The sequence below is a fragment of the Lactuca sativa genome, chromosome 7 (assembly GCF_002870075.4).
Source record: "Lactuca sativa cultivar Salinas chromosome 7, Lsat_Salinas_v11, whole genome shotgun sequence".
NCBI lineage: Eukaryota > Viridiplantae > Streptophyta > Magnoliopsida > Asterales > Asteraceae > Lactuca > Lactuca sativa.
This window is the reverse complement of record NC_056629.2, coordinates 66,240,184-66,252,292: the sequence shown is the minus strand read 5'-3', so window position 1 is coordinate 66,252,292 and position 12,109 is coordinate 66,240,184. Positions and strand designations below refer to the sequence as shown.

General features: G+C 35.7%; 1 protein-coding gene across 1 annotated transcript; it reads right to left on the bottom strand.

Annotated features, from left to right (window-relative positions):
- Window positions 1-8,959: 8,959 nt before the first annotated feature.
- LOC111882231 (putative UPF0481 protein At3g02645) lies at window positions 8,960-10,507 on the bottom strand. Its single transcript, XM_023878589.1, has one exon. The coding sequence runs from the start codon at window positions 10,505-10,507 to the stop codon at window positions 8,960-8,962; it is 1,548 nt and encodes a 515-aa protein (XP_023734357.1).
- Window positions 10,508-12,109: the final 1,602 nt, after the last annotated feature.

The window sequence follows — 12,109 nt, the reverse complement described above, 5'->3', positions numbered from 1 at the left end:
ATTTTATCATCCTTAACATCTTGCAGGTACTTTGGGCAGTTTTGCTTCCAGTGCGAATTTTCATGGCAATAGAAGCATTAATCCTCTTTAGGGTTGGCAGAAGGAGTGACAGAACCTTTCTTGGTTCCACTGCAATGAGGATCCATCAAGGAACTTTCCCTTTGTAACCTTCTAAGGGCTCTTCCTCTTCTTTCCTTTGCCTTGCCCGATTTCCAAGACAGGGGCCACGGTAGGAGTAGGAGTGGTATCAACCGATTTACCCTTAAGACCACTTTCGGCGGTCTTCAAGAGTCCTTGAAGTTTGCTGAGTGTAACTTCCTCCTTGTTCATGTGGGATGTTATTCGGAATTGATCATAACAAGAAGGTAAGGAGTGCAAAATGATGTCAATTGCCAACTCCTCGAGAAAGTTCACATTCAATTTCAGCAAATGGTCTATATACCGTTGCATTTTCTGCATGTGGCCCATGATAGGTTCACCATCCTTCATCCGAGTTGTTATCATGAAGGAGATGATATCATATCGCTCTTGACGAGCACTCTGATGGTAGCGGTCCATCAAGTCTTGGTGTATCTCAAAAGGGTAATAGTCCTCATAGGACTTTTGGAGCTCAACTGATATTGTGGCCAACATGATACATGCCACCTTAGTGGCATCTCTCTCATGTGCCCGGAATTCAGCGATCTCCTCAGGAGTAGCAGACGACTCATCAAGTTCTTTAAGCTCCTTGTCGAGGACATATTCCTTGTCCTCATACCGAACGACCTTCCTAATGTTCCTGATCCATTCTATGGAGTTGGATCCATCGAAGATGACTCTCCCACAAAGGTTCAAGAAAGAGAAGGAGTCGGTAGGGTTTGAGCCAGAAGCAACATTATTGGAAGACATCTGAAAAGAAAGAAGGACAAGTTTAGATTATATATATATATATATATATATATATATATATATATATATATATATATAGTCCTTAATAAGACACTCAGATGTAATATTAAGGCTAGGACCCAACACAATATTTTATAACTTAGAAGGGGGATGCCGTAATCCAAGCTTTAAAATATTTAAAGGTAGGTGAATGACGATTCACCAATTTCTAGCATTGAAAATGCAATAAATTATTAGGTTTTAATTAGTTTTAAAAATCCTACATTCTTTGAGATTCATTGAACTTTTCAATGGCATGTTTCAATCTCGAGTGTGCCCTTCAAGTTTTGTGACTGGGATGCCGAGGATCACAAAACAATGTGTGAAGTAACCATGCAAATTGCTTGGTACTCTTAATGTTTATCACCTAACCAATGTGCCGGTTAACCACACATGCTCCACCGATCTATGATAAACCTTAACCCACCCTTTGCCTACCTTGTTAAGTCTAGGTTAGTGTGTCGGTTAACCACACATGCTCCACTAACGACTTAATCAAAGTGCAAAGTGTAATTTAATGGGTTACCACCTGATTCACATTATCCTAAAAAACTAAGATTGAGAATTAAAAAAAAAAAACATTTAGTTACTTTACATTCATCATAGTTTTAATGAGGATTAAAGTCATTGTCCTACCCGTTCGGCTAACGACCCTCCACCGGTCAAGGAAGCGGTGGGTGAGCGTGGACACCCATTAAGCTGCCATTTTATAGGCAACAACCTTATACCCCCCTTATAGACCGACTTCGTGAATGATGCCTACTAACGGTAAAATGACTTGTTCTTACATATATATATATATATATATATATATATATATATATATATATATATATATATATATATATATATATATTATTAGCTTATAATATGATAAAGTATAAGGGTTGAATTTTAACTTTTAAAAATCTAGGGGTTGGAGCTAAAGTTTTTAAAGTGACTTTACATGTTCCAAAACTTGAGGGTAAGTTTTGTAACTTTTAAAACTTTTCATCTTTCATAATTTATGAGTTAATGGTTTATTAAAATGAGAGACTTTTCATTTTATGTAACCTATGTGTTTATTAATGGACTTTAAAAGAAAGACTTTTAGTAATCCATAACTTGAAGAAAAATTATGGAGTCCATTAAAACATATAAATATTAAGAATTAAACTACCAAGCAAGTAGCAAATAATTCCTATGATATTCTAAACTCATAAGTGTATGAACATTCATATCAACAATTTCAAGAATCATAAAAACAGCATATAAGACTTGAAATTTTGATAATAGCTATTGAAAATGGATTACCATAACCATTACACCAGCTAAAACATGTTTTATAAGACCAAAACAGTTTAGGGTAATGTTTCTAGTCCATTTCCAGTAGCAAAACTCGAATATCTGCATTCAGGGGCTCCTACTCGTAGAGTGCAAGAACCCACTCGATGAGTAGGATGAATTAACACATGGACTCGCCGAGTCCCCCCCCCCCCCCCTCAATGGACTTGGCGAGTTCATGCCGCAGAATGCAGAAAAGTTAAGTTTTTTCAACAATTTGCATCAAGTATCAAGAAAACATGCCTAGGCTCTGATACCACTGAAGGGTTTTGAGCATTCTAACACTCCTAAGGTGTACATGCAACCCTAGAAACCTTGGATCTATGTTTTACTAAGATACATGCAAATTTGATTTCCAAGGTTCTTAACCTATCTAGCATGGCATGGGGAACTTGAATCATAAAAGCTAGTAAGAAAACATACCTTTCTTATTGCTTGTATTCCTTGAGAACCTTGTGAGCCTACCACCTCAAGTGTGATGCCTCAAATGTCTCACACAACACAACAACTCTTGGAATAACCTTGAGAGAAGACACTTATCACTCAAAATCGGCTAGCCCTCTTGTTCTTCAATTAGTAGTGCCGATTTTGCTAGTCATGGGGTCCTTTTATAGTTGTGTCACAAGTAGGGTTACAACATGTAAACCCTACTTGACATGGCTTTCCATATTCCATGATCTGTGGGTTTGTAACCTCCATGGACTATCCATGGAACACCTTATGTCTTTTAGCCCAATACATATAAACCATGGATCATTAGCTCACTATACAAGAATAGATGATTTACACAATCAACCCCATATATTTAATTAGTCTCCTTTTTGATCACTTAATTAATTGCAAATGAATTCTTGATCAATACTAATTAAATAATATTATTAATATATTAGAACTTATAATATATTAATAATCCTTAAGTGTCCTTTCTATCATTTAGTCTATCCAAGTGTTGCAATGCCATGCAACCCAAATAGACCATGCCAACCGGGTCAAGTACATCTTAGAAATAGTTATAAACTTAGACATCTAATCCAACAGTAGTTTCTTGGACAAAGCCCTCTCTTGGTGGAATAGCTATGTCAAGTCATTATCTCTCCTAGTAGCCAATGCCATGAGCTGGGAAGACTTAAAGGTCCTAATGCTAGCGGAGTACTGCCCGAGGGGCAAGGTGGAAAAGCTAGAACAAGAACTCTAGGGTTTGACGATGAAAGACTCTGACATTGTTGATTATACTGCCAAATTTAGTGTCCCGGTTATTCTATGTCCCGGAATGGTCACTCCGGAGAGTAAAAAAGAGTAAAGGTATATCTAGGGACTATTTCCTCAGATCCAAGGGAACGTGATTGCTGCCAACCTACTTACTTTCGATAGTGCCAAGCATTTGGCACAGGCACTTGTAAATCATGGACTTCATCAAGGCTTCATGACAACCATTCCAGAGCAACCCGAAGAAGGAGGTAGCAAAAAGAAATTTTGGAACAAAAGAAAGGTCAAATCATCTCAAGAGCCCACAAAGAAGCAACAAACGGTGGCAGTTCATGCTGCTAATGTTCCCGATGTTGTTCCTGCTTTTATTCCTACCACTGTTTCTACTAGTCCAGCAACCCCGAGTCGATATGTCGGAACCTTGCCAAAGTGTAAAAAGTGCAATTTCAATCACATAGGAGTTTGCAAGGAAATGCACTGCAAAAACTGCAACAGAAAGGGCACACTGTCCGTTTCTATAAAGCGCCAGAACAACCAATCTCCCAAGTCCACGACGTGCGAGTAAGTCAAGCTTGTTACTAGTGTGGTGAGACAAGACACTTCAAGAGAGATTGTCCTAAGTCAAAGAATGATCGCGGTGTAGGAAGGGTATTGGTAATTGGTCATGAAGAAGCAATAGCAGATCCTACCGTGGTTACCGGTACGTTTCTTCTCAACAATTCTTACGCGTGCATTCTTTTCGATAGTGGTGTGGAGAAAAAGCTTCGTTTCTTAATTTTTACTGGTACGTTTCTTTATTTTTAGATTGTGTCTCATCGTCTCACAAAATTAACATGATATATGTATATATATATGTATATATATATATATATATATATATATATATATATATATATATATATATATATATAACATTACAAACTAATATAAATTGACTAAATAGTTAGATTTACTTTACCATTACTCGTTTAGACATTCTTTTGCCATTCAGCCTCTTGATCAATTTATGCATCTCTAGGACCTTGATCACCTAGAGCTCCCTTTAAGGGCTTTGAGGCACTTCAAAAAGTTTCATGGGATTGGAGTTAGTATTTATAGGTGTGAATCTCTAAGGTTGTCAGTTTTGTGGATTTATAATAGGGGTGAGCAGCGGAATTGGATACCCGTTTCAAAAACCGGAACCGTCTCTGAACCGCCGGTTTCGGAACCAGAACCGCCTTAAGCAGTTCTAGTTCTGGTTCTCATCTTTTCAGAACCGATAACCGCTGGGTACCCACTGGAACCTATATATATATATATATATATATATATATATATATATATATATATATATAGAAAATGTAACACCTGTTTCGAGTATCGGTTAGAAGTACCATTTGGGGGAAATGTTATGCATGGACTCGGCGAGTTGGGAGTCCGACTCCACGAGTAGGGTCGAGGCATTTTGGGCACGGGTCGAAAGAGACTCGGCGAGTCAGGGTTATTAAAGGAAAACCCCAATTTTAGGGTTTGCCCCTATATATACATCATTACAAGCCCTAGTATGGGAAAATACTGGATCTAGCACCTATTTCGTGTTGGGCATCTGTCAGAGGTGTTAATCTTCTACTTTTAGCTTTGATTTCTTTGTGGAGATTATGGCTATTCTTGAGGAAATGGAACCAAGTTTGGATCTGGACCTATCACAAGGATATGGTTCCAGATGTGGAACTTCTTAGGTCCTAGATGTCATAAAGTTTTCTCCTTTCTCCCAAACTCTTATTCATGCATGTGGGACTTGTAAGAAGCTTGTTGATGTGGTTTTGGCATTATGAGACTTAGTAAGAACGTAAAGTTGGCAACTTTACGTGGTATTATCACTAAGAGATTATGGATCTGAAGTTTGGGACCTTAAATCCCACTGGAAAGGATCGAATACGTGGGAACTCGTCAAGTCGTTCTTGTGACTCGGCGAGTCGAGAGGGTTCACGGCTAAGGGTGTGTGGACAAGGGTGTGCAGCCAAGGGCTTATGGTCAAGGTGTACGGTTGGTGGTTTACGGCCGTAAACACCAAGGAACTTGACGACTCCCTCGGGTGACTCGACGAGTCGGCGAGTTAAGTAGGGAACCCGACGAGTGAATTATTGTACTCGCGCGAGTCAAGGTCAATATGGATTGTTAACCTTGACTATAGACTTTGACTTTGACCAGGGTTGACCCTGGGGGTATTTATGGGACTATGCTGAGATATTTACTCATGATTATAAACAGTTTGGGAAGAGCAGCACAGGATATACCTGAATCCAGTTTACCAGTTCAGCCTTTGAGAGGTGAGTCTTCTCACCATACTATTGGGTCTAAGGCACCAAGGCCGGCCCATTTTATGATAGTTGGTATACTTGCTATGTAGAGGTGTGTGATATGTATGTATGCGTGATATGTGGTAAAGATAGCCTTTGTGGCTAATGGTAGAGACAACCTTTATGGCTGATTGTACAGATACCCTTGTGGCTAATGGTAGATACAACCTTTATGGCTGATGGTAGAGATTACCTTGTTGCTAATGGTAAAGATAGCCTTTGTGGCTAACGGTAGAGATAGCTTGTATAGCTCATTGATATGTGCCAATGGTAGAGATAGCTTTTATAGTTATTTGATATATGATATGTGGAAGAAGTAGCTTTTATAGCTAATTGATATGTGCTAATGGTAGAGAGAGCTTTTATAGCTATTTGATATGTGATACGTGGTAGAGTAGCTTTTATAGCTGATTGATATGTGATAATAGTAGAGATAGCTTTTTACAGCTAATACGATATATGTTATGTGGATTGTGTGTGAGGTATGCTCTTGGGGACTCACTAAGCTTTGTGCTTACGGTTTACAGTTTTGGTTTCAGGTTGCATCGATTTGGAAATGAAGGGCTCGGATTGATCGGAGTGCACACATATATGATTTCCACAATGAATGGTTTTGGAATGAACTCTGATAATTATTTTATTTAATGGGGATTTGGAATGTTTGAAATAAATGGTATCAATGCTTAGATATATAAAAAAAATAAAATTTTTACCCCATGATTTTTGGGTCGTTACAGAAAATAATGTAGCTTTTTTATTTAAATAAGAATCATGTAATCTAATTATACAAATGCAACTTTTAAATCCCCACCTGAGGATATGAATATTGAATAAGCCATGAATTTTCTTATTTACCAATAATAATAATAATAATAATAAGGGTTTAGGTCATTTTTGGTCACTTAACTTTTGGTTTCGAGCTCATTTGGTCACTTAACTCTTTTTAAGTTTTAAAAGGTCATCAAATTTTTGGCTTTGTTCTCATTTAGTCACTTAACTTTTGGTTTGGTCACATTTAGTCACCTAACTTTTAAAATTATGCTCATTTGGTCACTAAACTTTTATTTTTTTTCAAAAATTTAGTGACTAAATGAGCATAATTTTAAAAGTTAGGTGACTAAATGAGCACAAATCTAAACGTTAAGTGACCAAACCAAAAGTTAAGTGACTAAATGAGCACAAAGTCAAAAGTTTGATGACATTTTAAAACTTAAAAAGAGTTAAGTGACCAAATGAGTACAAAACCAAAAATTAAGTGACCAAAAATAACCTAAACCCTAATAATAATATACATATATAAAACATCACATATGTTGTAACATGTGTTTGTACCAAACACAATGAATACTAAAAACGAATTAATAGTAAGCTAACACCAATGTGTTTGAGCAAAAGTGTATGCAAGCAGAATGTGAATGAAAAAAAAAAAGTATCCTTGGTTTCAATATTTCAATCCCACGTGGTTGGTGGTAAGGAAAAATGTGGAAGGACACTCTTTATAAAACGGAATTCTTGTGATGCTTCAAGAGGGAAATGCATTGATAACCTTTATTGTGTGTTGCCAAGGGTTTTTATAGGACTCAAAAGTCTCGAGTTCAACCATCTTTGAGTACTACTACTAGGTACCTGGCATTGGAACCGGTGTTAAATGGTTTCAAGACCGGTTCTGAAATATAAAGAACCGGTATACGCGGTTTCGGTTCCGGTTCTAATATTTTAGGAACCGGTGGTTCCATTTCTGGTTCTGGTTCCAAGCAATTGGCCGGGTGCCTGCTTTTGCTCACCCCTAATTTATAATATTGGGGAAAGTATGTGAAATATTATGGATTTTAAAGTTATTTGATTTGGGATTAAAGATTAAAACATGTTAATATTTATCTACTTTAATAAATTAATATTTTTTTGTCACATGTCACGTTCTTATTTAATTTGTCAAATGTCATTTTGAGGTTATTTTGAATTAATTTATTTTTTCCATATGTCATTTTATTAGTTTTTCTATTTTAATAAGTTCTACATAATACTTAAATGCAATAATTACAATAAATATAATAATAAATAAATATTAGTTTTACTAATAAACTTATCTTCTTATTTCAAAATTCTCAAATTAAAACTTCATAATTTATTTTGTTTATTTATTTAAATTTAAAAGATAAAAAAAATCAATTTTAATAATTCGTTATTTTTCTTATTTTGTATAAATCTAAAATTTTTAAATATTTAGACATTTGTAATTAATTTTTTTTAATTAACCCTTATAATACTTAGCTTTTACACCTAGTTGTGATAATAGAGTTGAGAATTTTTTGGCTTCTAATACTATTTTTCAAGAACGGAACAAAGTTCCGCATTCATCTGACAAGGAAAATGACTGTCGATGGGTTGTCAAGATTCAAATGGTTAATACTACTTTACAAAAGTATATCTTTTAAATATCTCAATGCTTATCGGCATGATTTTTTGATAAAAAAGTTAAACTACTTTAACCCATTATATTAATAAGATTGAAGGGAGGTATTCGAAGATGCAATTGTTGTCCGGTCTTGTCAATAAAATAATAAATAGTATTGGTGGTATTTGTCTAACTGAATGTGGTTTATGCAGGTTGTGTTGATCATTGTACCATTGTGACATGAAATGTAGATAAGGTTAGATGGATAGAGACTGAAGTTTATGTTCTGGAAAGCTGGAGTAGTGAAGAAAGGTCGTGTATAGGAGGAGCTTAGAAGCTGCTGGAAAAACCACCTTACCGATGTGTTTCTCATCAGATGAGTTGAAACTTCAAAACCCCTCGATTGATGAGAATAATTAAAATGGCGGTTAATTGCACAAAGAATATAGAAAGGCCAAATGACTACAATGCCCCTGTGTCTACGTCACATGGCTGATGGCAACACGTAAGGGCCGTGCTTTAAATCCATATATGTGTAAAAATAAACATATGCAACAAAAACAAATTGTAGTACAAATTGTAATGAAATACATTGATTAAATCAATGACTTTTTACATACTACATACAGTACTAAACTTGTAATTTAATTTAAAAAGGTCATTTTAAACTTCAACTAACTCATAATCAAGAAGTTGTATGATACAAGAGAACCTTCTATTAAACACTCATTGCAAGCTCGCATTCTTATTCATCGATCAGCCTAATGACCTAAAAATCAAGAAGTTTGTTATTCATGGTAACATAAGGAATGACCAATCGACCCTCACCAAGCCCAAAACGATCCTTACATTCATAAACTTCACAAACACCAACGTAAATAGCCAACAGTAGACCCAAAATCGAAAACACGACTACAAGAGTTTTCCACGATGCCAAAAACAGCTTCTTGAGAAAGCGAAAAACTTTAATTCTTGGAATATTACCATAATGGTTATTTACTTTCTCAATGGTATTTTGCAACTTCGATTTCTGCCCATTTACTTTCACACTCGATTTAGTAATCCCATTAAAAAGTTTTACAACTTCCTCATCCTCCATATCACCTACGATGACTTCTTTCTCCCGAAGAATCTCTACATCCTTAACACTATCAACGATCCCACACATGAAATCCACATACTCCGTGAAATCAAGATTTGTAGCGATACCACTCTTGAACATCAACTCTTCGTATGCCACCAAATTTCTTAATATAACTTCAGAATCATGTTTCAAATCAAGAATGGGGAGGCAAAATGTGAGATTTTCCTCGTCGAATTTAATGTCCCGAATGCCTCCAATTGTCGTGGAAAATCCAATCTTTGCGATTCTTGTGAGAAGTGAAACCGAAGGGATGTCGATTTCAAGCACCTCAGGAGGATCTCCCAACATTTTCTTGATCAAACTTCCGATCTTGTCCCATGGCAATTTGAGTAGGAGTAAAATAGGCTTAAAAAAGACATTTAAACAAGGGAATAACTCTCCTGCGGTTTGCACTACGTTTTCCACATTCTCTAGATTTATACCAACAGAGAAATTGATTCGAGCAGAAGGGGTTGGCGGAATAGTATGGTTTACGATCAAGTGATGCATGCAATCAAGCAGATGAAAGCGATTATCTATACCAAGATCAAACTGATTTTTGGGCATAATAAACTTAAAAATCGCTCGTGTTTGGCAAAAGTTAAGCAACAAATTCGTAAGAAACAAATTGGCAGAATCGCCGGTTGATACGTCCAGAGCATTTAGTAGTTCGATTAAGATCACTAACGGGATTTGGTTTTCAAGCATCATAACATCTTCCATATACGCCGTTGAACGTCCGTCTCTCACTTTCGATAAAACATCAAGCAACACGAGTGCATCTATGGCGAAAACGCATGCTAAAACATCATCATCGATGTCGAAAGACAAGTCGTAGCAGTATTCAGCAACTGGGACAATATTTATGAGATTCTCTTGTAAAATCTTTTCGAACTCGGTCGTGACATTGCAGGGTTGTAGAATTATATTTGCTGTGACGATTTTAAGCTTTTCTTGCTTGCTGTAGAGGTCGGTTCGGAAATGGTGGATAGGTCCGAGACCGATGTGTTGGGGAACGTAAGCGTCTGGTTTTTCGGAGGTGAGGGTTTCTGGAAGTTTGAAGATGCAGACAGGAAGGATGGTTTTGGAGGAAAGAAGATTTTGCAAGGCTTTGGTGATATCTTTCCGCCATTGTTGCAGGTCTTCAGTGGAAGATGGAGGAGAAGACAAAAATAGAAAATCGGATGAGGCCATTTATATATACATGGAAAACTTGTTGTTTGCTTCGAATTAGTATATGATTGAGTCAGTGTGGCAGGTCTTTATTAGACGATGCATATATTTAGCGGTTCATGGCATTCCACGTTATGTATTTTTAGTTTTCGAACAGTAATCCGTAACCTTTACCCACCTACCAAGTTACGTAAGATTATTATTACTAATGCATAAATGTCTTTACTTAATAAACATATTTTTGTTATTGATAAACATTTTAAAGGTTTGTAAAGTTTTCTATATCCCAAAACACAAAAATATCTATTTTTTAATATTTTTTTTATACTCACTAACTTTTTTTTATGCGAGTTACCATTAAATTTTATTCAATTATTGTAATCGGGTATTATAGGTTATGTTGATTATCTTGTTTATCTTAAAAAAAAATGGTAAAACATTCATCACACATAGATAAGTTACTGGAAAGGGAGAAAGAAGATGCATGGGAAGCTATCTGAGAAATGTGTGGAGGAGTTGAAGAAGAAAGGTTTGGAGTTTGATTTGTCGATTATCCATAATATTTTAGCCTCCCAATTTCTTGTATCATGTAACATCCCAAAAGTTCGTGCGAATATTTGGGATTTTAAAAGTAGAATTTAATGAAATAATAAATGTACAATGTATATATATGTAGAAATTATGTAGAAATGAATGTATAATAAAATTTAAATCGAGTTATGTATGAAACTCAATACAAAGTAAAAGTAAACTACAATGTAAAAATATATGAAATATGAAAATTTCAAAAAGGCAAAGATCCCTACTTTGGAACCGTATAAAATAAATTACAAAATGATCGGTTACGAGTTGTAATTTGTAGCGTAAGGAGGTGATTACAAAGTATGTAACCCAAAAGGAATTCGCCAAAACCGAGGTCATGGCAATGAGAAATTAGTACTCAAAGTTGCAAGAAAAATATGGTAAAAATAAACGCTTAGAATATTTATAAGTATAAAATGAAAATTGTAAAATGCTAATATTTGGGGCTAAATTACTATAATTATATATGATCAATTGAAACGATACTTGAATTTAATATGAACTTAAAATGAAGAAGAAAATATAGAAACAAGAATCAAGTAAATTGAAGTTCGTACAAAGAAAATACAAACACGAGAAGTTGATAAAGAGTTAAATTTGTTAAGAAAATGTTGATAACTAAAACTAAGTTTAAAATCGAACCGGGTTTGGGAGGATGAATTTTAAAAGTTTACATTCATCTATAATAACTAGAGAATAGTTTCGAACGGCCAAAAACGTTGTCGGAATACCCATGAGTAAAATCGCTAATTTTTAGAAAATAATAACGTTAGTTAATATGCCAACTTTGAAGGCTTGGAAGATTGACTTCACGACATCCAAATTAAGCAAACTATATATCATTTGAAAGAGATCATGACATACTAAATAACACAAAAACAATCGGGTAAAACATAGTTCGGATGAAGAAATAACAGTCGTTTGAAGTTGACCGAAACAAGGAAAAAAAACACAGCACCGATGGCAGTCGACCACCGGCCATTCCGCCGGTGCGTGGCTGCGAGTGGCGGCACATGGTCGGTGCCAAAACGTTGCCAAACC